Source organism: Sceloporus occidentalis, unplaced genomic scaffold (genome assembly GCF_023333645.1).
Source record: "Sceloporus occidentalis isolate IW3139 unplaced genomic scaffold, rSceOcc1.0.p SCAF_4, whole genome shotgun sequence".
Taxonomy (NCBI): domain Eukaryota; kingdom Metazoa; phylum Chordata; class Lepidosauria; order Squamata; family Phrynosomatidae; genus Sceloporus; species Sceloporus occidentalis.
In genome coordinates this window covers 169,249,942-169,277,695 of record NW_028316984.1, presented here as the reverse complement: position 1 = coordinate 169,277,695, position 27,754 = coordinate 169,249,942, and the positions used below count along the sequence as shown (strand labels likewise).

Here is a 27,754-nt window from a genome sequence, read left to right as displayed (position 1 = left end):
CCTGAAAACAACAGATTACCTCTCCCAGCATTTTCATGTAGATGTTAAATAACATAGGGGACAAACAGAACCTTGTGGGACTCCACAGGCTAACAACCCGGGAGTTAAACAGGAGTCCCCCAACTTCACCTTCTGAGTTCACACCTCCACGGAAGACCTGACCCACTGCATAACAGTGTGCCCAAGTCCCATCTCAGAGAGTCAGCCCAGAAGGATACCATGATTGATGGGCCTATCAGGATTATACCCCCTGATCCAGTTCTTTGCATAGGTCATCTGTCCCACAACCAAGCCTGACTGAAATGGATCTAGATAATACATTTCATCTAGAAACTCCTGGAGCTGGGAGGCCCCCACTCGCTCCAGAACCATGGCCAAGAATAGAATATTGGAGACTGACCAATAGTTATTCAGAATGGTGGCATCCAGAGTCCACCACAGCTCCCTTCAGGAGGGATGAAAATTTCCACTGCTGCAGTGAGGAATTCACTACTCCACTACCATCATCTTGGCCAATTCAAAGCACTGGTTTTGGTGAAGAGTCCTTAGCAGCCAATATCCCAAAAACGCCATCTCTTCCTCTAATATTTATCATAATGTTGAAAACAAAAATAAATAAAAACGGAAAAATGGCCCCATAATACTATTTATGCAGTAAGTTAGAGCACCAAGCATATGAAAAAGGCTCTCAGAAATGTGAAGTTGAAGGCTTTCATGGCCAACATCCATGGTTTTTTGTGGGTTTTTCGGGCTATGTGGCCCTGTTCCAGAAAAGTTTCTTCCTGACGTTTTGCCAGCATCTGTGGCTGGCATCTTCAGAGAATGCTTTGCCTGGAAAAAGTTGGGTGTATATATACTGTGTGAGTCTGGGAATGCAGGAGTGATTTGCATGTGTATTGTTCTGTGCTGATGGCCGGCCACAGGCTGGGAGGCTAATGCAAAAGAGGATTAATGTCTGCTAATTGGTGATCATTATCTGCTGGGAAAGCCCTTGACTCTGAATGTTTCTCAGAAATGCCTGCTAAAGTTAGAAATAACTGACTTGCCACTGAAAAGATCTCCAGTGTTCAAGCTGTGTCCTTCATGGGGCCGAATCCAGCTGCAAGATCCAACTAGAGTAGACCCAATGAATCTATGGGATTTACATAAATATTGACTTAATATTTAGTACTGATTCAATTCATCTGCTATTATATGGATTAGTAATTTGATACCTAATTAGTTTAGGGATAGGATTTAGTTCAGATGTGGGCATCATGCAGCTGTCCAAATATTACTGTACTGCAACTTTCAACATTCCCCATCACTGTCTATGCTGGCTAAGGTTTCTGGGACTGGCTTTATCACACCATGTATAGGCCCTCAAGATATCCACACCATTTAGGTTGGAGCCCTCCTCCAACCGCCATCTTGAGGGGGAGAGAGGCCTGGCCTGGAAGACAAAGAGCCCTCCTCCAACCGCCATCTTGAGGGAGAGAGAGGCCTGGCCTGGAAGACAAAGAGCCCTCCTCCAACCGCCATCTTGAGGGGGAGAGAGGCCTGGCCTAGAAGACAAAGAGCCCTCCTCCAACCGCCATCTTGAGGGGGAGAGAGGCCTGGCCTGGAAGACAAAGAGCCCTCCTCCAACCGCCATCTTGAGGGGGAGAGAGGCCTGGCCTGGAAGACAAAGAGCCCTCCTCCAACCGCCATCTTGAGGGGGAGAGAGGCCTGGCCTGGAAGACAAAGAGCCCTCCTCCAACCGCCATCTTGAGGGGGAGAGAGGCCTGGCCTGGAAGACAAAGAGCCCTCCTCCAACCGCCATCTTGAGGGGGAGAGAGGCCTGGCCTGGAAGACAAAGAGCCCTCCTCCAACCGCCATCTTGAGGGGGAGAGAGGCCTGGCCTGGAAGACAAAGAGCCCTCCTCCAACCGCCATCTTGAGGGGGAGAGAGGCCTGGCCTGGAAGACAAAGAGCCCTCCTCCAACCACCATCTTGAGGGGGAGAGAGGCCAGGCCTGGAAGAAAAAGAGCCCTCCTCCAACCACCATCTTGAGGGGGAGAGAGGCCTTGCAATTTTTTTGTATTGTATTGCAATTTTACTGTACACCGCTATGATCATTGCGGAATAGCGGTCTATAAATAATAATAATAATAATAATAATAATAATAATAATAATAATAATGTCATCTATTATTATATTCTCCCTATGGATCGAGGCGGGTTACAATAAAAGTATAATACATAGCACAATATAATAATCAGTACATAACCCAACAGAATAAACAATTAGACAATCCCCACCCCTCCACCAACAACAAAATAATAACAATCAAATACAAATTACATAGTTAAAATGATTAAATAATTATAAAACAATTAAAAATGGGCAAATGGAGTAGGATGGCCAGGGGCAGAAGGGCTGTCCTCTGGGAAACTGCAGCCAACCGGGTCTTCCTAGGTTTCAGTAAATTCTTCCCAGAGGACTTGTGTGTGGGGGGTGGATTGTAGGGGAGGAGGCACTCTCGCAAGTAAGCTGGACCCAAGCCATGTAGGGCTTTAAAGGTGATACCAATACCTTGTATGGCGCCCAGAAGCTAATTGGCAGCCAGTGGAGAGATTTTAAAACAGGTGTAATATGGCTATATGATATATTTTTAAACCTATGATTACCTTATCTGGAGGCTTTTATCATTACCTTATCTGTGCTGGAACAATTTAGTAAGGTGAATTAAGTAAATCAAATATTTTTATTTGTTCACTTATATTAATTTCATTAATGGAAACATCTGCTAGCAATTCATTTTTCCCACATGATCAGTATTGCAAGACATAAGCTACTTGGATGTTTCCATCTCAGGAAATGACACTGCTCACCATAGTTTGTTTGCTCCAGTATATTTGGAGTAGTACATACTCACAGTAAAAAGTTCCTATCTGTTGATGCAATTTTGGTGAGGTCAGGAAAAACTCCAAGTCCAGTGTTCATGATCACACTAAGATAAAGGACAAAAAATGAATTTTGTTGTTGTTGTTGTTGTTATTATTATTATTTATATAGCGCTGTAGATTTGCACAGCGCTGTACATAAAAATAAATATATAACAGTAAACCTGCCTGTGGCGTACAATCTAAGAAATAATAGGATAATACATATAAAATACATAGCAATATAGGAAATGGTTCGATAAAACAGGCAACAAAAAGAAAATCATTGTTGTGCTTGTATACTCAAAATACTACATTTTATTGCACTGTATCAATAAATCTGTATTTGGTGTGCAAATATGGACACAGTAAGTCTATTTTGAAATATAAAACATTGGCAATTCAGATACTGCAATTAAGGAAGCAACCATGAGGAAGAGAAATAACATGCTTGTAGCACTCATACTGTACAAGGATAATATTTCCCAAAAATTTTGTTTAAAATACTTACAGATATTTTAGTAATGGGAGATTCATAAAGGCTTCAGGGTGTATGTATCTTAGGTTTCTAGCATTTCGGATTTCTCTGTGCAAATATAAACAAATTTCCATAAAGAACATTAGTATTTGTGTTCTTATATAAATCTCTACCTTTGGATTCCGAGAAACACAAATTATTTCTCATAAATGAGCCTCATGGCTTATTATCAACTGCTTTCTCAAAATAATGATGTATGATTTCTCACCACAAAGGACCAATTTTCAATAGCACCTAAAATAATTTATTTGTGTTTAAGCTTTTTATTAAAATAATTAGGTTTTAGCAGTACTTTGTTTTAATTTAGGTGGGAGAAAGATGGGATATAAATGAAATAAAAAGAAAAGAAAAGAAAAAAGTAACTACCTTAGTCTATGAACCATAACAGTTATGTAATATACAAAAATACTGCTTTGGATTTCTTACTATTGTACGTATTCTCCATTATGATTAAAAATATTGTTATTTAGTATTTTAAGGTGAGAGACAATTTTGATTTATGGCAACCCTATGATCACACAGAGGCCTAGTCATCAACTATGTACTCTCCTTCAACAGAATCAATCCACCTGTAGTGAGATCCTTTCCTTTTCCTTTTGTTTATATATAGAGACCTATAAAAGTTGAGTTGAATTTTCCTATAAAGACCTATAAGAAGGGAGATTAAGAGTTCCCCATTAGCAGTTAGCATCTGGACAGCAAGTTCAACTGGCTGGCAGTTACATTTGGTTAATTATTCCCCACTAGTAAGTGTGCTATATTTCTCTATAAATTAAAGATAGGCCATGCACAGGGACCCTGTTCCACCTCTACAACCTTCCAAAGCCACCCAAGGGTTCCCTGCAACCACTGCTGCAAAATATGCTACCAATATTGGCTTTCATAAAGATGAAAGGGCAGCAATTTCACTTGAAAAGTGCAGCCTCCCTTAAAAACAAGTTATATGCACCTGGCAACATGAATATACTTGTAAACAAGCCATGTGGGGCACATAACACCCATACAAGGTAAAAAAATCAATGTTCTAAATTGCTTTTTTCAGAGTTGTATTGCCATATCTTGGCCATAAATCTGGCAACCTTGCACACTTCAGTAGTTGCCATACTTGCAGATGTTGTCCACTTCTGATTTAAATCACAGTAACTAAATGCAAACTTGCATCTAGACACTGTTGTATATCTTCAATTTGTTTTCAACTTATGGTGACCCTAAGGCAAACTTGTAATAGGCTTTTCTTAGCAAGATTTGTTCATAGTAGGTTTGCCTTGGCCGTCTTCTGAGGCTAAGAATGTCTGACTTGCCCAGTGCGCTTCCATGGCCAAGCAGGGATTCAAACCCTGGTATCCAGAGTCGTAGTACGACACTGAAACCACTACACTATTCTGGCTCTATGCAAAGTAGCATATGCAAATATAATGTCATTTTTTGTTTTCATTTTGTTCTCTGGCAATGATAAACAGTAGGAGACAATGCTCTCCTTGTACGCTTCTGATAAGCATTTGTCGAGTCACACTTGGGGATAACATTTTGGATGGGATGCCCCTCATACTTTCCCCCCCAAAATGCTTGTGGAAGCCAGAGCATGTCATACCACCCTTCTGTAAGAAAAAAAGTGTCAAGATTTAAAAAACACACACATAAAAAGGTCACTTAAAAATATACAGCCTGTGCATTTAGCCAGCTTACAAATAAAATTTAACACATATAACCCTTAACTCTGAACAGTTCTCTGTTTCATGACTGTGTTTTTCCACCAGCTGTTTAAGGTAATTGAAAGTTACTTTTAAACAAATTACAGTAATAGCTGACAAATATTATTTTAGAAGTCAAGACTTCTAAAATATGTGTGCATGTATGTGGCTCCAAGTCACCTGTCAACGTAGGGCAACCCCATGAATTTCAAGGGTTTTTTTTTAAAGCAAGGAATACTCATAGATGGTTTGGCCAGTTCCTTCTTCCTCTGAAATATAACCTACAGCACCTGGTATTCATTGACAGTCTCCCATTCAAGTACTAACCAGGGCTTACTCTACTTAGATTCCAAGATCAGTCAGGATTTGGTGTCTTTAGAGGATTTAAGCCACTCTTTCATAAATACACAGCATAAAGAATTAACTTGTTCTCCAGTCAACTGGTGAGAAGCCACCAACTTCTAGTAATGAACTGTGGAATTCTGAAGGGAATTCTGAAGAATACATTTCTAAAGAATTTTCTTTCATTAAAAGAAAGGATCTAAAGGCACCAGATCCCATCTCATCTTGGAAGTTAAGCAGAATTAGCCCTGGTTAGTACTTGGATGGGAAACCCCCAATGAATATCAGGTGCTGTAAGCTATATTTCAGAGAAGGAACTGGCAAAACCATCTCAGAGTATTTCTTGCTGAAGAAAGCCTTATGAAATTGATGGGGTTGCTGTAAGTCAACAGGGGACTTGAAGGCACATGCTCGCACACAGCTATCTGCTATGCACAGTCAAGCCCTTTTTTCAGCAGTTGTAATTAAAGAAATGAGGAAAAGTAAGATTAGATGTCTTTCCTCAATACTATAAAGCAAACAAGTTTGTTAATGGCACTAGCAAAGGGGTATGTAAATGGCATTAGTAAAGCCTCTAGGTCACATGAAGACCCTCACCAGGACATTTTTGAGCCTTCTCCCCCAAACAGGATTTGTAAAACTAAATTCTTAACCTATTTTGCATGACCAGATTAATTAATTAATTTCTATTTAACCTATGTCTTCACACATTTGCTTTCAGGATAAGAGAGTTGATCTACTGTTACCAGTTCACACAAATAGCCGAACTGTATTTCAATTACTAGGCAATGTTATGGGGCCAGTAGTTGAAAGTAGTGTATCCAGAAGGCCAGAAATATGAACTTCTGTCATCATGGACATTAACATGACTATATATAAACTGAAGACTCACAAGGAGTGCTGGTGCACACAAACACAGTTTTCTCTTGGTCATAGCATCAAGCCTTCTGTGTTCCCAATATTATAGTTTTCTTAGCTGGCTTATGCCCAGAGGTGGCCCGAGTAAAATGGGAAAGGTATAAAAAAACAGATTTTATTTTACAAAATGACCAGTATGAATATTTAATATATTATCAATTGTTCTTATTTCTCTACTTACATATGTGTTACTTTGTTTAAACTGTTGAAAGAAGATGCCTTCAGCACCTGTAGCACTGCATCTATGCTGATATAGCTATGTATAAGAAAGATGAAAGTAAAGGTTAAACAAAACAAAACAGCAAGCCAGAATTAACTGTATTTGTTGGCTGTTCTCAACTGCTAGTAATCCTCTACTCTTTCACTACTTTTTCATAATAGCCATTATCAGATGTAACACTGAACTATGGCTTAATGCTATGTAAACAAGCATTGGACTCATGTAATCTCTCCTCTGCTTTCCTTTCAGCTGCAAAGAGATCAGATGCATTTGTTTCCATTTTCAGCCCGATGTGGTTTGTTGTTATGTCTGATTTGGGATAGACTAGTTCCCAGTTCCAACTCCAATCCTAACCAATATATAATAATAATAAAATAATAAAAACTTTATTTATATACAGCCCTTCGAAACATCAGGGCGGTTTACAGCAATAAAACTACATTCAATACAATACAATTTACAATTTAAAAACAATACAATTAAAACAATAAAAGAACTTGTGCCAAATCGTAAGTTGCTAACAGAGGGAGGAGGGCTCTCAGGGGAAGTATCAGGGGTAAGCCTGTTTAAAAAAGAACGTTTTCAGCCCCTTCTTAAATTGGGCCAGGGAGGTTGCTGAACGGAGCTCGATGGGCAGCGAGTTCCAGAGAGTAGGGGCCGAGGTGGAAAAGGCCCTTCTGGTGGTGTTGACTAATCTGGTCTCTGGAACTCTTAGCAGATGCTGCCCAGTAGATCTGAGTGTGCGGGGCGGATTGTACGGAGAGAGGCGGTCCTTTAAGTACTCTGGACCCAAGCCATTTAGGGCTTTATAGGTTATGACCAACACCTTGTATTGCGCCCGGAAGCGAATAGGCAGCCAATGTAGGTCTTTTAAGACCGGTGTTATATGACTGGTCCTAGGTGTATTAGTGACCAGTCTTGCTGCCATATTCTGCACCAATTGCAGCTTCCGGGTATGGTACAAGGGTTGCCCCATGTAGAGCGCATTGCAGAAATCCAACCAAGAGGTGACCAGAGCGTGTACCACTGTTTCTAGGTCCCCCCGGCTCAGGTAGGGACGCAGCTGGCGTATCATCCGAAGCTGATAGCAGGTGCTCCTGACCGTCGCATCCACCTGAGATGTAAGGTGGAGCGACGAGTCAAGGAGCACCCCCAGACTGCATGCAGAGTCCTTCACGGGAAGCGTGATCCCATTCAGGACAGGTGGAACCACCGCCATCCCTGGGCCAGGAGGACCTATCACAAGTACTTCCGTTTTCTCTGGATTCAAGCTGAGTCTGTTTTCCCTCATCCAGCCCATTACCGACTCCAGACAGGCCACGAGAGGAGAGATGCCATCCCCGGTCACTGCATCAGTCAGAGACATAGAGAAAATTATTTGGGTGTCATCAGCGTACTGATAACCCCGCGCCCCATGTCTCCGGATGATCTCTCCCAGCGGTTTCATGTAGATGTTAAAAAGCATGGGAGACAGAATGGCTCCTTGAGGGACCCCAGATGTTAGGGGTCTCCTGTCGGAGCACACGTCTCCCAGCTGCACCATCTGGAACCTCCCAGAGAGGTAGGACCGGAACCACTGGAGCGCAGTGCCCCCGACTCCCACCTCTGCCAGGCGCTCCAGAAGGATACCATGGTCGATGGTATCGAAAGCCGCTGAGATGTCTAAGAGCACTAGCAGGGACACGCTTCCCCTGTCAATACCCAGACGGAGGTCATCGACCAAGGCGACCATGGCAGTCTCAACCCCGTAGCCCGCCCGAAAGCCGGTTTGAAATGGGTCTAGATAATCCGTTTCATCCAGGATCGATTGGAGCTGGATCGCAACCGCCCTCTCGATCACCTTACCCACAAATGGCAACAGCGATACAGGCCGATAATTATTATGCATCAGGGGGTCAAGGGAGGGCTTTTTAAATAAAGGTCTTACAATGGCCAATTTTAGTTTTGATGGAAATTGCCCATCCCTAAAAGATGTATTGATAATCCGGTGTAACACTGAAGTTACCACCGGTCCCCCCTGAGCCGCCAGCCATGAGGGACAGGGATCGAGAGAGCAGGTCGTCTTCCTAACACTCCCAAGGATCCTGTCCACATCCTCGGTACTCACAGACTCAAAGTGATCCAATATGTCAACAGAAATGGATTAAAATGACCAATATACATCCCCATGCACAAAAAAAGGTGACAGAAAAGACTGCAGTAACTATGGGCCCAAACACACAGGCCAAAATAAAGCTGCTTCGTGTCACTTTGGAGGTACGCTGTTTAAATGACACATGCATCTTAAGAGGCCAGAAGCTGCACCAAAGTTGCGCTCCAGTCCTTAGGACTGGAGTATGGCTTTGCCATGGCTTCTGGACTCATAGGATGCATGCATCATTTAAACAGCATACCTCCAAAGTGACACGAAGCAGCTTTATTTTGGCCTGTCTGTTCAGGCCCTATAGGACTATAGCACTAATCTGACATGCAAGCAAAATCATGCTCAAAATTCTGCAAAATAGGCTTTAACCATACATGGAAAGAGAAATCCCAGAGGTGCAAGCAGGGTTCAGAAAAGGAAGAGGCACTTGAAACTACATTGCAAACGTATGATGGCTAAAGGAGCACCCAGATGAATTTTAAAAGAAAATTAGTATGTGTTTTATTGACTACAGCAAAGTTTTTGACTGCTTAGATCATGAAAATCTACGGAAAACCCTCACTGACGTGGGAGTGCCAACACTTCTAATAGTACCGATGAGGAATCTGTACTCAGGACAAGAGGCTACTATCAGAACAGAACACAGAGAAACAGAATGGTTCTCGATTGGCAAAGGGGTGAAGCAAGACTGCATCCTTTCACCCTATCTGTTCAACTTATATGCAGAAAATATTGTATGAAAAGCAGGCTTGGACACAGAAATAGGAGATGTGAAAATAGAAGGAAGGAATATCTACAATCTAACATATGCAGATCACACCATATTACTAACAGAAAACATCACAGACCTAAAGCACCTACTGAGGAAAGTTAAAAAGGAAGTGCAAAGGCAAACATAAAGAAAACAAAAATAATGACCATGGAAGATATTTATAAAGTCTACGTAGACCAGTGATGGCAAACCTTTTAAAGGTCACGTGCCGGGGGCGGGGCTTCTACCCCCAGGATGGGGGCTGGGTGCCGGGGTGGGGCTTCCGCCCTCCAGGAGTGGGACTTCTGCCCCCTTTTCAGAGGGAGGGAGCCTCTGGCTCCTCCCCTGGCCTTTGCCGGCCCCTGAGGGTCCCTCCTGGGGCCGTCAGAGGCCGGCAAAAGGGCCGTGGAGGACGGCGCGCTGTCCTCCGGCCATTGCCGGCCCCTGAGGGTCCCTCCTGGGGCTGTCAGAGGCCGGCAAACGGGCCTTCGCCCTTCCTTTGCTCGCTGCGAAAGGGCTCCGCGGAGCCCTTTCCCGGCGAGCGAAGGCAAGCCGGGAGGAGGAGGAGGAGGAGGAGGCTGGGCATGCGTCCCAGCCGCCTCCTCCTCAGCCTTCGCTGGCCGGGAAAGGGCTCCACGGAACCCTTTCCCGGCCAGCGAAGGCAAGCCGGGAGGAGGAGGCTGGGTACGCATCCCAGCCCCCTCCTCCTCAGCCTTCGCTTGCCGGGAAAGGGCTCCGTGGAGCCCTTTCCCAACGAGCGAAGGGAAGCTGGGAGGGAAGAGGGCTGGGAGGAGTAGACAGACGCGCACGCACCTCTATCTCCTCCTCCCAGGCGCCATTTTCTGGCTTCCCGCGGGAGGCCCGAAAATGGTAGGGAGGAGGCGGAAGGGGCATGCGCCTGTTCCGCCTTCTCCCTCGCCCCCCGTGCCTGGAGAAATCATGCCGCATGCCACCCGTGGCACGAGTGCAACAGGTTCGCCATCACGGACCTAGACAATGAGGAAATAGAAATAGTAAAAGAGTTCCTATAGCTTGGATGAAAACTTGATCAGAACGAGGATTGCAGTTAAGAAATCAGAAGAAGACTCGGGGGCAGTACAGATGGGCAGCTGGAGAGTGGGGTGCCACAGGGTTCTGTCCTGGACCCAGTGCTATTCAACATCTTTATCAATGACTTAGATGAAAGGGGGCATGCTTATCAAATTTGCAGATGACACCAAATTAGGAGGAATAGCTAATGCTCCAGAGGACAGGATGAAAATTCAAAATAACCTTACTAGATTAGAAAGCTGGGCCAAAGCTCACAAAATGAATTTCAACACGGAGAAATGTAAGGTACTGCACTTAGGGCAAATAAATAAATAAATAAATAAATAAATAAATAAATAAATAAATGAAATGAAATGAAATGAAATGAAATGAAATGAAATGAAATGAAATGCATAGATATAGGATGGGGGACACCTGGCTTAATGAGACTATGTATGAAAGGGATCTATTAATCCTAGATGACCACAAGTTGAACATGAGTCAACAGTGAAGTGGCAGCTAAAAAGGCCAGTATGATTCTAGGCTGCATCAACAGAAGTATAGTGTCTAGATCAAGGGAAGTAATAGTGCCATTCTGTTCTCCCTTTATCAAGCCTCACCTGGAATGCTGTGTCCAGTTCTGGGCACTACAATTCAAAAAGAATGTTGAGAAGCTGGAGCATATTCAAAGGAGGGTGACAAAAATGGTGATGAGTCTTGAAACCATGACCTATGAGGAAAGACTCAGGGAACTGGGTATGTTTAGAGGTGATATGATAGCCCTTTTTAGATATTTGAAGGGGTGTCACATTGAGGATGGAGCAAGCTTGTTTTCTGCTGCTGTAGAGAATAGGACATGGAGCAATGGATGCAAACTGCAGGAAAAGAGGTTCCACCTAAACATTAGGAGGAATTTCCTGACAGTCAGAGGTGTTCGATAGTGGAACACATTCCCTCGGAATGTGGTGGAGTCTCCTTCTTTGGAGGTTTTTAAACCTAGGTTGGAAGGTCATCTGTCAGGGATGCTTTGATTTTGAGTTCCTGCATGGTAGGGGATTGGACTGGATGGCCCTTGTGGTCTCTTCCAACTCTATGATTCTGCGATTCTATTATTCTATTTAAAAACCTCCAAAGAAGGAGACTCCAGCTCACTCCGAGGGAGAGTGTTCCACTGTAGAACAGCTCTTACTGTTAGGAACTTCTTCCTAATTTTGAGGTGGAATCTTTTCCTGTAATTTGAATCCATTGCTCCGGGTCCTATTCTCTGGAGCAGCAGAAAAATAAGCTAGCTCCAGCCTCAATATGACATCTCTTCAAATATTTGTATCCATTCACCCCTTTTAGTGGAGAAGTATAAATTGCTGCGATAGCAAGAGTATTCTGGAAAAAATTAAAATCTGAAATATACAAGTGAAAAACCTCAAATGATCTTGTATGTTGACACTCATAAAAATAATGTCCTAGAGTCTCCAAAGTTAACTTTATTACATGCCTCTATAGTGTCCTCATCGCTTCAGTATATGAATTAAAATAAAATAAAGTATTGCTTAATTTTATGCTTTGGTATTTTAATCCCACACTTCAAAGCACTGAAAACTGGTGAAAATACAAAACCCACTGTCCAGTTCTATGACCTTAAATATTAGCTTTCAATGATAATGCAATAATGTGGTCTCTAAAGGAGAGTGGTTGGCACATTAATTTGAAGACTGGGGTAGAAAGAATATTTTACCCAAGTACTACGGATTTGCTTCTCTCAAGTAAGATCAGTGGAAAACTCTTTGCATCCTGCCTTTTTAACTTGTGGTCAGGTCTTGGCACAGGGCTGCAAACTTTGTTTAGACTGCATGTGGCAACGTAGTTTGAAAAATGATCAGTCATGTGCATCATGGCAGGTACACATGACGTAGCTGGCAAAAGGTGAAGAAGCAGTACTTGCTGGTTTTTACACACCCACTAAAAATTAGATGGTAAAATACAAAAGATTTTGATTCCTCTGGAATCATCAACCACTCAGAGTATATGGCATACTTTACTTTAATCATACAAACAGTGTCATGAAACACATAGTGTCATAAGATCGTACATAAGTTGTTCAGAATCATGTTGCCTGACACTGTAAATAATATCAAATATCATATATACTAGCAGTAGACAAAGTCTGGGCCACGGGTTGCATGCAGCTGCCCAGGGCCATTTTTGTAGCCACAGGGGTAAAAAAAAAGAGTATGTAATATATACAGTATTTATTTAAAGTCTTCACTAAAAGTATGTCTGTATCACCTCCCAGTATGCAAGGGCTCCAGAGGCAATAAACAAAAACCAATTAAAACAATATAGAGATAAAAACATGTTGAAAACACATTGAAATATTCTTTAAAAACTTCTAAAAGCAGCCTATAATGTATGATACATATGCATATATTAGAAGACCAGTAATGATTTTGTTCACCTTCTCTGCTATATCCGTATCCTCTGTTAGTACTAACCAAAAGAAAGAGGTTAGTAACATGAGCTTTTGTAGACTTAAGTCTACTTTCTTAGATGCATAAATCTACGAAATCTCATAATAATAATAATAATAATAATAATAAAGATTTATTTCTAGCCCGCCCTATCACAGAGAATCCAGGCAGGTTACAACAGTAAAATACATCAAAGTTACAATAAAATCCAAGAAGAAAACAATTCATATACCCACCCCCCTCATGTTGCCAACTTCTTTCTTTCAGTTAGTCTCAAAGCTGCTACAAGATCTCTCTACATACTGATTCCACAGACTAACATGGCTATACCTTTAAACTCTGTGGGCACTGTTTTAACTTAATTGTCATCCAAAGGTCCAACTGCCTCCCTAGCCATTTGAAGTCCGTTTCTTTTTATTATGCTTTGTTTTGTGTTTGCTATGCCCTAATGTTACTAGGTTTCCTTTTTACCTCAAAATCTTTTATCAGTTATTGTTTCCTTGCATTTCCTATGTGAAAGTTTATATTTTTCTTTTCTGTATTTGCAAAAGACTTCTATGCTCCTTCTGAGGCTGAAAATGAGGCACCCAGTGTAGGTCACATGGCTGGGCGCCTAGTTCTGACCTCAGAGTAGGGTTGCCATAAGTCAGGACCTCCAAACCGGGACAAATGTAGGACAAATGTAGCACAATATTTTCAAATGTAGGACACGTTTTATACAAAATGGAGAACATGCGAAAAAATTGATGATTTTTTAAAAAATGTTAATATAAATGCATGTTTCTTAGGCATGATCAAAATGGAGGACATTTTGGCATTATTCCTAGACAGATGGCAGAAATGTACTTCCCTTTCTGGCATTCCAAAACACACACGAAGCACATTTGGGCATTTGCAAACTGACTCACACAGCTAGCTCTTTGCATGCTAATAATAATAATAATAATAATAATGATAATCATGAAAGATCCCTTTGCAAACTGACTCACACAGCCAGGTCTTTGCATAACAACAACAACAACAATAATGATGATGATGATGATGATAATCATGGAAGGTCCCTTTGCAAACTGACTCACACAGCTAGGTCTTTGCATAATAACAACGACAACAACAATAGGTCCCTTTGCAAACTGACTCCAGGCCCGTAGCTAGGCCTTTAGGGGCCCTGGGGCAGAAAGTACATTTGGGGGCCCTATGTTTTTTAATGTCTCGAGTCCTACTGCGCACCGTGGGCACCATCTTGGCACACCACTGTTTACATGGGGTGTGTGTTGATGACATGACTCATGCGGCTCCTTTGGGGTAGGGTTGCCATAATTCTCTACCACCAAACTGGGGAAAATGTAGGGAAAATATAATTATAATTATTATCCCACCTCTCTTATGGATCAAGGCAGGTTCCATAAAATAATCCATAACAGTTACATCAAACGAAAATCATAAAATCACAATGCCCAACCCAAAATTTCTAGGACAATATTTAGACCAAAGTGTAGGTCAAATGCTGGACAAAATTTACCCAAAAAGTGGGGCATTCAATAAAAATGGAGGTCATAACCAACTAAAAACTAAAAATATTAACATTTTTTTAAAAAAAACATTAATATAAATCCTTATGTTACAGAGATCTTGTTGCATCTGTGAGACGAAATGCATCTGAGGAAGCAGGCTTTGGGAAAGTTCATGCTGCCAACTTCTTTCTTTCAGATAATAAGAATAAGAATAATAAGAATACAATTCAAAGACAGATTTTGGATCACCTGTGAGACTAAATACATCAGAGGAAGCAGGCTTTGGGAAAGCTCATGCTGCCAACTTCTTTCTTTTAGATAATAATAATAATAAGAATAAGAATACAATTCAAAGACAGAGATTTTGGATCACTTGTGAGACTAAATGCATCTGAGGAAGCAGGCTTTGGGAAAGCTCATGCTGCCAACTTCTTTCTTTTAGATGATAATAATAATAATAAGAAGAAGAATACAATTCAAAGACAGAGATTTTGGATCACTTGTGAGACTAAATGCATCTGAGGAAGCAGGCTTTGGGAAAGCTCATGCTGCCAACTTCTTTCTTTTAGATAATAATAATAATAATAATAATAATAATAAGAATACAATTCAAAGACAGAGATTTTGGATCACTTGTGAGACTAAATGCATCTGAGGAAGCAGGCTTTGGGAAAGCTCATGCTGCCAACTTCTTTCTTTCAAATAATAATAAAACTGAATTCAAAGACATGGAGATTTTGGATCACCTCTAAGGATTTTGCATCTCAGGAAGTGCAGCAGGAGGCATTGGTGGAGGAGGCCCAGGGTGCAATCCCTTGCTTGGGCATTAAAAAACCCCACTGGGCTAGTCACACTCTCTCAGCCTTAAGGGAAGGTGAAGGCAACCCCCCTCTGAAAACCTTTGAGATAGTCACACACTCTCAGCCTCAGAAGGCGGCAAAGGTAAACCCTCTCTGTACAAACCTCCCAAGAAAACCCCTTGAAGGCGCATGCACACACACACACTCTCGCACACACCCAAGTCACACTGTCTCAGCCTCAGAGGAAGGCAATGGCAAAGCTTGCCACTAAAACCACCTGATGATGAAATGACAACACAGGAGGTGCCTGACACTTGGGAAGAGCCTCCCCAGGGGTCTTGCTGGAGGGAGCCATCTTGGGGCAAAGTGGGGGGGAGAAGAGCAGGGCCCCAACAGACGGAAGGGCTCTGGGCCTCCTCTAGCCAGGGGCGGAAGGCAGTGGCACCCACCCAAGGCAAGCCCCAGAAAGCCCTCCACACTACAGCACACACACACACACACACACACACACACACCCCGGGAGGACGAGGACGAAGAGAAGCAGGAAAAGAAGGAGAAAGGAGGGGAAGAAGAAGAGGACCAAGAAAATCCCAGGATAGGGTTGCCTTGGTCCAAAACGACTTGAAGGCAAACAACAACAACAACAACAAAGGAATGAATTGCTGGAGCTTGGCTTAAAGAATGCCATCTCCCTCCCTCCCTGCTGCTGCATGTTTTTTAGGCAACCCTACCTTTGGCTGGGGGCCCTGGGGCAGAGCTCTCTTGCCCTCCCCTAAGGGGCTGGGGGAGGGGAGGGATGCCGAACGTTTTCGGCATCCCTCAGTGTGAGTCAGTCAGGCCCTGAGGGATGCCAAAAACGTTCCCCCCTCCCCTCCCCTCCCCTCCCCTCCTCTCCCCTCCCCAGCCGCTTTGGTCCTCTCCTCCTGTTGCTGCTGCTTCTGCTTTTGTTGTTGCTGCTGCCCACTGCCTCAGTCCCTGGCTGGCCCACATGGCCGCAGGAAGTAAACAGAGGAGAGTCTCCTGAAGCAGGGAAAGGACTGTTCTGCTATTGGCCAGCCTGCCAGCCAATAGGAGGAGCTCCAGCCTCCGACAGAGCCCTAGGCAGCCAAGGCACAGTAACAAAGAGCAGCCAAGGCACCGTAACAAAGCCCAGGAGCGGGGGAGCGGGGGGGCGGGGGGAAGACCCGGGAGAAATGCCAAACCGTACCATGACCGTGCAGAACAGTCCAAAAACGGGAAATGCACGCCCCCCACCGGGTTATGGCAACCCTACCTCAGAGGGAGTGGCAATGGGCCATACAGCAGGATGTGTTATGAACAGCCACCCAGTGTCGCTTCAGAAATTATTATGAGGATAACAGGGTCACACATTACTACAACACTTTTTTGTTTGGATGCCTGTCTGATTCCATTCTCCATATCAAAGTATTTGGGGCCTCTGTGAAGTTGTAATCCCAGTTTTGCCTTCTTTCACAGAAGATGGACTGAAAACAGTGTACTGCAAGGGATGTCTGTTGCAACATGTCTAGCTATAGGAAAATAGCTGGATGCATCTCTGCTGATATCCTCACTCTCCAACAAAACTGGCATGATTATGTTTGGAGTGTGTGTGTGTGTCACTTAAAATGTGGGCTTTTTAGAGGTTAACGCTGGGAGACATAACAAAGAAACGTATGTGTAAAACATGCCTCCTGGTGTAGGCTTTAATCCAGAGGGGCAACCTTCTATAAATGTTCTTTCAATGCACTCCTTATTTCATTATAAAGAAACACAGGGGTGAGGTGGGGAATACTTACATCCTGGAGATGTTAGGAAGATTGGAGAATGCTTCACTAGGGATTATTCTCAGATGAGTTTCCATAAACCTCCTGCAGGAACAGAAGTTATTTAGTTATAGCTTTTCAAGATAATTGAAGATGATTTCACTACACTATTAAAAGTTCTCATGGCCATGTTTGACCAACTGCCCATCAGTTTGCAGGCCCAGTACAAGGTGTTGGTTATCACTTTTAAAGCCCTAAATGGCTTGGGTCCAACCTATCTTCGGGACCGCCTCCTTCCATATAATCCTCCCCGCACACTTAGATCCTCAGGCAAAAAATTTTTACAGCCTTGCAAAACTAGGCTGTCAATGACCTCCCAAAGGACCTTCTCAGCTGTTGCTCCCAGATTGTGGAATGGCCTGCCGGATGAGATCTGTCATATTATCACTCTAAACAGCTTTTAAAAAGCTATAAAGATGGAGCTGTTCCAGCAGGCCTTTCCTGAATAGTTCTCCGGCCATCGGAAGGAAAATCTAACTGCTGACTTCCGACTTCACCATAGTTATTGTATTGTTTTTTAAGTATGTTTTATGTTTTTAATTCCACGCTGTTTAATTGTATTTTAAGGGGGGGGCTTGAGGGTTTGGACTGTATATTTTAACTTTGTAAGCCGCCCCGATTACTTTTTGTAGAGAGGCGGGATATAAATAAATTTTATTATTATTATTATTATTATTATTATTATTATTAAAATACAACTAGCTGGTAGCCTCAGGTTTTTTGGGGGTGGGCAGGGTAACATAATCAGTGAAGATTTTGTTAATTTGAACATTTTCTCCTCTGGAAAACCTTATTTTGATATTAGTAAAACTAGAATCTGAGCAATGGGAAAAGGAAGTCATTTTGATTTTGCTTGTTAACATTGCCAGTCTGACTAATTTCTAACAAATATAACCACTCCCATTGGGTCTTTTTTGCCCAATTTATGATTAAAAACTCGCTTTGGGAGTGAAGAAATGGTGGTCAGAGAAAGGGGTAGACTGTTTTGTTACCTCAAAACAGGTCTCCCAGAGGCTGTTTTTAGGAGGAGGAAGACCCGGAAGAAGGGACTATGTGGGGTTTGTTACAAACATTATCAATGCAGGACAGCATGGAATACATCCCACCACATCTGATCAGTCTGAATGAGCCCTTAATTGATAGAAAATGCTGGAGGTAGAATGCCATTTTACAAATCAAATGTACAGTCTACCACTATTTTTAATAAGTTCTTTACATTAGTAAAAAAGATGAGCAATCAAATTATGGGTCCCATTTCCTGCGTAATATATAATTTTTTTCTTAAGAGCCCAAATTCAACTGCTAGTTCCACCTAGAGCAGACCCATTTAATCAACTGGAGAATAGTAAATCAATACTTATGCAAATCCCATTGCTTCAATGGGTCTCCTGTCATAGGGACCAGCAATTGGATTTTGGCCCAGTGAAGATGAAAGATAGTCAGTAGCCACAGAATTGTGACTGGCTGCTGGAGTGTGGGAAGGGGGAAACTAGATAACAACTGAGGAGAGAGAAAGGAATGGGGTTTCAAGGAAGAGGACTTGGCTGGAAAAGAGCGCTTCAGATGGCAAATTACTGAAATCATACTTCCACATATTCTCTAACAAGGCATTAAATCTAAAAGAATGTATAGCACATTATATTATTTCTAAAACCATTGAACAAACATCAGCTCAAACATATGTCTGTTCTTAAAACTAGATATACCTCATATCACAGGTACTAGGATTTCCCTCTTCTTATGTCAATCTTTCTGGCTTTTCAAAATCTGCAGAATTAAGTATACAAAATACTCAACCCGACAGGATTACTGGAGAAGGAAGATGGAAATACAGATGCCAGACTGAATCCTATTAATTTTTCACTTGAAAACAAGGGGGGATCTATTAATATAAAATCCTGAAAAAACTTTTTCCAAGGGATGTTTGACACTCTTTAGATGGAACACACACTTTATTGTTACATTTTCCAAACAACAATTGACCAACAAATGTTATTTCATGCATATTACAGCTTTACTGAGCAGTACAATAAGTCAATATTTAAAATTCTGGCATTCCTTCTGTCAGATCTTGATGTATTTCTTTTTTGAGAGCATTATTTATCAAAGACAAATTCACTTGTAGAGAAACCCATGACAGTGATCTCAATGGACCAGTTGAGAGCATTTTGGTAAAAATAGATGGAGAAAGAATTAAATGCAACATTATGGTAGAAGTTTGCTACAGGCCACCAAACCAAGAAGAGATGGTGGATGATGTTTTTCATAAACAAATCTCAGAAGCCTCAAAGATGCAAGAATTAATAGTTATGGGAGACTTCAATTACCCTGATGTTTGCTGGGAGCCTAATTGCTAAGCATAGGCTTCCCAGAATTTCTGATGTTCCTGACGTGCCTTGCAAATAATTTCCTATTTCAAAAGGCAGATGAAGGAACATGGAGATCAGCAATCCCAGACCTGACACTAACCAATAGAGAGGAATTGGTCATTGGAATCAAAGTAGCTGACACTTTAGGAGGAAGTAACCATGTAATGCTAGAATTCACAATAGTGGGACAGGTCAAAGAACAGTACACCTATCCCTCCATATTCTCTACAGCTATGGGCACAAGACCCCCATGAATATGGAAAAACCACAAATAACAAAAACACTCTGTTTTTACCCGAGAGGACACCTAGGAATCTCTAGGTCCTCCAGCGCAACTCTGTGGTCAGCGTCCGACAGATGTTGTTATAGAGTGACCTCCATGGCCCCTTTCTTCCCCTCGGCTCCTTCATCCTCCTCCTCCTCCTCCTCTTCCTCTGTCACTTTCTCCAGTTCCCCCCTCTGCCCTCCCTCTGACTGCCCTTTGCAGCCTGCGTCAGTCACCCCGATTCCCCCTTTTTGCCTCCTGTCATTTGCCTCCTGTCATATTCCCCTTTTTTGCATCCTTCCTCTGGCTCTTTCCTCCTCCTTCTCCGATGAGGGGAGGGAATGCCCTGCCCACTGCCCTCCCTCTGACCTAAATCCCTCCCCTGAATTTGACCCGATCATGATCGGGGGCAAGTTCATATTCGCGGAACCCGGTTTTTTTCAAAAGAGATGGCTTTTGCCCCAATTGCAAATGACCCACGCTAAGGGGCATTTGCCATGAAACACTTGTGCAAACCTCTGATTCGCTTGTGGGAGATTCGGGGTGAATATGAACTTCACATGCAATAATTGATTTCTGATCCAGGGTAATGTGTAGTCTGAATGGCCCCTTGGAGAAGAGGTGAGGTGACAGAAGACTTGAGAAGGGCAAAAATTGTCCCTCTCTTTAAAAAAAAAAAAGGCAAAAAACACCAAGATCCAGGAACTTACAGACGAGTTGGTTTGATCTCAAAATCTGCAAAAATATTAGAACAGATTATACAAGAGTTTGTCTGAAAGGATCTTGATGACAATGCAGTGATCAGGAGGAGCCAGCATGGGTTTGTCAAAAAGAAATCCTGCCAAACTAAACATATCTTTTCCAATCAGAGCATTAGTTTAATAGATGGTGGGAATGCTGTGGATGTCACTTATAAAGATTTCAGCAAAGCATCTGAGAAGATTCCCCATAATATTTTTATTAATAAATCGATCAAATGCGGACTAGTTGGGAACACTGTCAAATGATCCATAATTGGCTTCAAAATGGTGCTGATTCATCATCAGTGGTTTCACATCAGATTGGAAGGAACTCTCAAATGATTCTGTTCAAGTGCCTCAGGGTTCTGTTCAAGTGCCATTACTTATCAACATTTGTATCAATGCAAAAATTCTATATTTAGGCCACAAAACCCAAATGCACAGGCATGCATAGGATGGGAAATACATGGCTCAGCAGTACTACATGCTAAAAGGACCTTGGAATTATTTTAATTATAGTTTGAACATGAGCCAGCAGTGTGATGCTGCTGCAAAGAAGGCAACGGCTATGTTAGTCTGCCTTAATAGAAGAATAGCACCCAAGCTGAGGGAAGTCATAGTCCCAGTATATTCTGTTTTGGCCAAGCCTCATCTGGAGTACTATTTTCAGTTCTGGACACCTTATTTTAAGGACACAGACAAGTTGCAGTGAGTTCAGAGAAGGGCAATGAGGATAATAAGAGGTACAAAGAACAAAACATACGTGGAGAGGATAAAAGAGCAAGACATGCTAAGCTTGGTGAAGAGAAGACTGAGACTTTTTAAATGCTGTTAGAATGAGGAGGGAGCAGGACTGTTCTCAGTTGCCCATGGGGTACAACCAGGTCTAATGGTTTTAAGTTACAGGAGAGTAGATTTCAATCGAACATGAGAAGGAACTTCTTCACAGTAACAGAAGCCCGGCAATGGAACCAAATTGCCTAGAGAAGTGATACGGTCTCCTTCTCTGGACATCTTCAAAAAGACACTGGACATACCAGCTAGGGAGTTAGAGTTGACGAAACAAGAGAAGCATTCAAGGAATGTAGCAAGGAAAATTTCATTTCAATCAAAAAGTAGATTTTAAAAAACCTCCTCCCCTTTAATATCAAAGATGCCTCCAAACCCACCCCTATAATTAAAACCCTAGGTACTGTAAGTTAATTATTCGGAGACACAGTGGCTCAATGGTTAGGACTCTGGAGACTGCAAGATTGGCAGGTTAGCAGTTCAAATCTGAAATGCTGTAAGCTCCCAGCTCCTGCCAACCTAGCAGTTTGAAAACATGTAAAAGTGCAAGTAGATAAATAAGTATCACTTCGGTGGGAAGGTAACAGCATTCTGTGCTGTCATGCTGGCCATATGATCACAGAGTTGTCTTTGACAACACTGTCTCTATGGCTTAGTAATGGAGATGAGCACCGCTCCCTAGGGTCAGACACAACTTGACAACCTTGTCATAGGGGAATACCTTTACCTTTACAAAAATAATATTCTCACTATGAAAAAACTGTTCTTGGGAATCGACCTTCCACAGAAGTTTTTTTTTTTTTTTAAAGTACAAGTCAGCATTATGGAGTTTAAATGTTGACATGACTTTATATTTTTATTTATTTTCTTTTCATTTATATCATGCAATGGAAAGACTTGCTATAAATGGGCAGACAGGGAGAGTTTTCATTTAAATAGTTGATACCTGTGCACTGCTTATTATGGTTTATGTACAAAAATGCCCATTCAGGAAGATTCCATGCAAATAATCCCATCTAGTTGAAATACACCCTCTCTTCCATAAACATCATTATCTCATTATCATAATTATAGCAGGTTTATGTGCTAAGCCTGGGAAATGAATAGTGACTTATTTGGCTTGTTTGTGTGGTTTTTTCTTCTTCTCTCTCCCTAAATGTTTTAACATTGCAGTTCTGCATAAAGTTTCTTACAGCTGCAGCTCCACACAAACACACCCTGGGAATAAAAGTATACACATACAGGCTGGAAGTAACATTCAGAAACACATAGTGACAAATTTGCTAAACATATATCACTGAGAAAATCACTTGGATTCTTTCTCATTTGGTCTCCATAATGAAGAAAAGCGGCCGGGGAAATAATTGAAACACGCATTTGTCCAGTTTTACTAGATTTGTTTCATTTTGTTCAACATGGTTTAGACAAGTAGCTTGAAAAGTGAGGCTACGGTAATAATTTGTCTGGTAGATCCATATCTATCCAGGCTGATTAGAGCTGTCAGAGAACAGTTGGTCATTTGGGTGGCCGATACTGTAGATTCTTCTTTGGAAGAGGGCTATGTTACAACCCTTCTTTAAAAAGCAATTGAAGAGACCATCACAGGACCCCTCCTCTTTCTTAGATAATTATTGGCCAGCTACCTATGTCCTTTTAGAATGTTTAGCCCTATAATATGTAGTAGCAGACTTTCTTGGATGAAACAGATTTTCTGAATCCATTCCAATTTGGGTTCAGGTTTGGTTATAGGGCATAAACAGCCCTAGGCACCTTGCTGAATGATTTACATCAGGGGATAGATGGAAGCGTGTATCGTTGTTGATTTTGCTGGACCTCTCAATGGATTATGCTACAGTTGATCATATCCTTCTAGGTTGCTGGCTTGGAGGTCACTGCTTTGCAATTTTTTATTTCTTTTACATGTTTCTTCTTCTTAAATTTGGACTGAATTCGCATGTTTTACCTCTACACCACCAAAATGTTCCTGATGCAAAAACATGGAGACTTCTTGTGGAATCTATTGTTCTCTGCCTACAAAGAGGCCAGTGACCTGACTGGAATGGAGACATATTGGATTGCAAAAGAGGGGTCGCTGTTAATAATGTTTTATTTATATACCGCTATTCCAAAGATCATAGCGGTGAACAGCAAGTAAGCTAATTAGCAAGTAAGCTAATTTGCCCCCAACAGTCTGGGTACTCATTTTAGCGACCTCGGAAGGATGCAAGCCTGAGTTGAGCTTGGGCCCTTTTGCTGGTCTTGAACTCGCAACCTTGTGGTCTTGAGTGAATGGCTGCAGTACAGGCATTTAACCAGTGCACCACCAGGGCAGGGCATGTTGAGATGCAAATGGACTTTAAATTTCCTGGACTTTGAAAATCTCCCTCTGGCCGCATGGCCAGAAGGAAGAGGAGCCTGCCTGCCTGCACAAACTATATCCTCCCCAGTATACCACCTTTACTAAAGACTGAAACATCATGCAGGCATCTGACTAACATCTCCAATTGTTTTTTCCCCTCCTGTTTGGTTTGTAACGTCTTGCCTGATGAAGAAGCCCATGGAGCTTCTAAAGCTTGCAGCAAGGCTGATCTTTATTGGTCAATTGAAATGCAGAAAATATATCATGTAAGTTTTTTTTGTAATATATTTATTAATAACTCAATAATATAAAAATAAATAAAAGAAAATATCAACTTACAAGGAATTATAACACACACACACATATAAAAGGGGGAGCAAAAAGCAAACAAATAAGGAAACAAACAGTAAAGGAAGGGGAAAAAGAAACAAATTAATACAGTAAAAGTAGGGGGGAGAAACAAATTAACAAGCCTAGACAGATAAGAATATCTATTATTGTAACCTCACATCCCCCTCCCCTAATTTATCCCAATGACTGACTGCAGACAATTTTGCCATACAAATTTTCCTAATTTATTTATTCAAATTTATTTATTTTTATATTTCATTTATGTTAACATACTTTCTTGATCCTTACAAAAGAGTTTATATTTAAACATCAAAACTAATGTGTACTGTGGTCTCCCAAACTCCCCCCCCCTTTCCATAATCTGTTTTACATCATCATTCAAACTTTCAATGTTTCAGAGTTTTTTTGTGGGGTTTTTTGGGCTACGTGGCCATGTTCTGGAAGAGTTTATTCCTGGCATTTTGCATCTGTGGATGGCATCTTCAGGTAATGGAATTTCAATGAAGAGAATATAATGGAAACTCAAAGAAAGCAGAACCGAATCAGTTATCGGTTTGATAACTGATGGGAAGGAAGGAGAATGAGAGTTGAAGAAAGTGTAAGAAGGTTAGAGTATGGAGATTATCACATGAGGCGCTTCTGTTGCCCAAACACAGCTAGGTGGTTTTCATTTGCACTTGCTGGGTCTTGATTTTGATGTTTTTTTCAGATTGGGTAGCCAAACCTTGTTTACTTTAAGGGTTTCTTCTTTCATGTTGAAGTTGTCCAGGTGTTTATGGATTTCAATGGCTTCCTTGTACATTCTGACCTGATAGTTGTTGGTATGGTCCAGAGTTTCAGTATTTTCAAACAGCGTTTTGTGCCCAGGATGGTTTATAATGTGTTCTGCTACTGCTGATTTTTCTGGCTGACCCAGTCTGCAGTGTCTCTCGTGTTCCTTAATTTGTGTTTGAACCCTGCATTTGGTGGTCCCTATGTAGACCTGTCTGCAGCTGCATAGTATCTGGTAAACTCCTGCGGCCATGAGACGGTCTCTCCTGTTCTTCGCTGAGCGCAGCATTTGCTGGATTTTCTTGGGCAGTCTGCAGATCATTTAGCAGTTACGTTTCCTCATCAGTTTTCCTATTCTGTCTGTGACTCCTTTGATATATGGTAAAAATTAACATATATATCACTTCCTCTCAACAAATAGTCACACAGTATATATACCCTACTCACTTCCATACCAGCATTCTTGGAAGATGCCAGCCACATATGCTGGAGAAACGTCAGGAATAAAATCTTCCAGAACACGGCAGCATAGCGCAGAAAACCCACAAAAAACTATGGATGCTGGCCATGAAAGCCTCTGACGTTACTTTTGAAGTTTTACTGGGTTATTCATTGGGCAATGATATTAAAAATCATACAGGTGAAGAAAAGTAAAGATAGAGTCACAGGCCTACATTTTATCACAGAGGTTATTTTTTAGTATTTGTTGTTTTGTTATCTTTTGTGGATTTTGTTGTACTTCCCTGACTATTGAACTCTCTCCCAAAGAAAGTCAGGCTGTCTCGATCTTTTCTGCATTTCTGGCATGTTGCTAAGATTGTGTTGTTTCACATGGATTTCAGTCCTTAAAATCAGGTATGGCTGCTCTAATAGTTTTAATTGTCTCTACTTTTAAAATTATCTTTAGGTAGTGGTTTTAAGATTTGAGGATTCTTTTTAAAAGGTTATATTTGTGTATTTAATGTTTTAAACCCCCCCCCCCCCAATTATGCATTGCCTTGTGGTCCCTAGTGAGGTAGATGCCACAGATAAATGCTTGAATAAATGGAAATTCTGAATAGAATTGCAATGTAAGGATCCCTGTGCATAGTCATCTTTGAGTAAACCCCATTATTCCAGATGAATGACTTCTGAATAAACTAAACATGCATACCATTAGGCTTTACTTTTCTGTTTCAAGACAAATGTTTTTCTTCTTCAAATTCTTTTCAAAATATACTCTCACTTGGCCTTTTCAATTTAACTTCAAGATAGTGCCACATTTATCAATCCTGCCTCAAATTACTGTTGCTATTTGGATCTCATTGCGTTCCAAACTCCACTGCCCATAGAGTAGAAAAATTTAACAAAAATGTTATTGGATGGAGCTCAATTTTAATAAACATTTCTCCTGGATTGTATGCTTAGGTTGAAAACACAAATGGGGGGAGTTGCTTACCATTTGATAACTTCCCCAACATCTCAAAGATATAGCCATGTTAGTCTGTTTCAGCATAAAAAGGAAAAAAAAGAAAGAAAAATCTGTGGGGAGGGATTCTAGCAGCACATTTGAAACTAACTGATTAATTTCACCATGAACTTTTGTGGATATCAATTCACTTTTTCAGGTGCACTGATGGAATATTAAAACCACACGTATTTACAAAAGGTCACACAGTTGTAGTACTGAAATAGAATGCAGTAATGTATATCTATTGATGTTGTATGTCTTCAAGTCATTTTCACCTTATGGTGACCTAAGATGAAGTTATCATGGGATTTTCCTAGCAAGATTTGTTCGAGCGGGTGGTTGTCTTTGCCTACTTTTGAGGCTGAGAGAGTGTGACTTGCCCATGGTCACCCAGTGGGCTTCTCTGGCTGAGCAGGGATTTAAACCCTGGTCTCCATAGACTACTATACCATACTGGAAATCTGTAAAAGGACATACAAGGATGTAAACTGTGACCATGTTCAAAAATCTTCAGAGTTGGGTAAGATGATACATGTCTTTCAAGTGCCCATCTGTTAGGACTGAAGTGTGAAAGCAATATATCTGCTTACTAAAAGTCAGTTTCCTTGAAGTCAAAATCTTTTCTCAAATTTCTTTTGTTAAATGTTGCAAGGACTTGTGTATTATTGGTAGTTCAAAGGATTGTGTATTATTTTTGTTCATATCTCTGCTAATGGATTGGTATTTGTGAATACATCCTAATTGGACTGTTTTACTTTCCAATCTCCCTTTGATATTTGTTTACTTGTTTGAGAAGTACTATTTGTAAACCAGAGATTGTAAGACTAAAAATTGTATGACTGTATGAAGACTGAAATGCTCTGCCACTAGTTTCTGGGCATCATCTTTTCTAATGTTGAATTTGTGTCCATTTATCTTCTTGAGAAGACTGCCCTGTTGGTAGAATATAAAATGGCACTGCTGAGAAGAGGGTGGAAAAAAGTGGTATGAATGCATCTGAAAGCCCATGCTGAAATGAATAAGTTAAGTTTTAAAGGTGCTGCTATATTCTTTTCCCCATCCACTTTTTCCCTTTTAAACTTCCAACTCATGTCAAAAGTTTGGAACCTTTGGAAGCAAAGGAATAAGCTGCTCTGCTGAATATACACTTTAAAAAATAATAATAAATCTGTACAGGTATTAGTTTAAGGTTACCTGCAGTAGACTTTCCACTGTGTAGTTGCATCGATTTCATACCACATTAATTGTCATAGATCTATTCTATAGAATCCTGGAATCTCTAATTGTGGCATCTACAGTTCTTTGCTGAAACCATTCTTGTGCTTGTCTACAAAGAATTCTATGTTCCCCACCAAATTACAAATACTAGGATTCCATAGGACAGTTTATGTGATACCAAATGATTTTATGATAGTTGAAGTGGTATCAAACTGCTATAACCAGGTGGTACTATATACCCTTGCTAGAAAAGGATTAACAGTTAAGTAATATTTGTTATTGACTTAGTAATAATTGCACTAATT

General features: G+C 41.3%; 1 protein-coding gene across 1 annotated transcript in view; it reads right to left on the bottom strand.

The window, feature by feature from the left end:
- Positions 1–27,754, bottom strand: part of TSHR (thyroid stimulating hormone receptor) — a 90,721-nt gene that overhangs the window by 38,379 nt on the left and 24,588 nt on the right. The window contains exons 3-6 of the mRNA XM_089522334.1: positions 17,111–17,182; positions 6,574–6,648; positions 3,415–3,489; positions 2,897–2,971 (exon numbers count right to left, since the gene is read on the bottom strand). Of these exons, the coding sequence (XP_089378460.1) occupies positions 2,897–2,971; positions 3,415–3,489; positions 6,574–6,648; positions 17,111–17,182 (297 nt within the window). The remainder of the gene's footprint in view (positions 1–2,896; positions 2,972–3,414; positions 3,490–6,573; positions 6,649–17,110; positions 17,183–27,754) is intronic.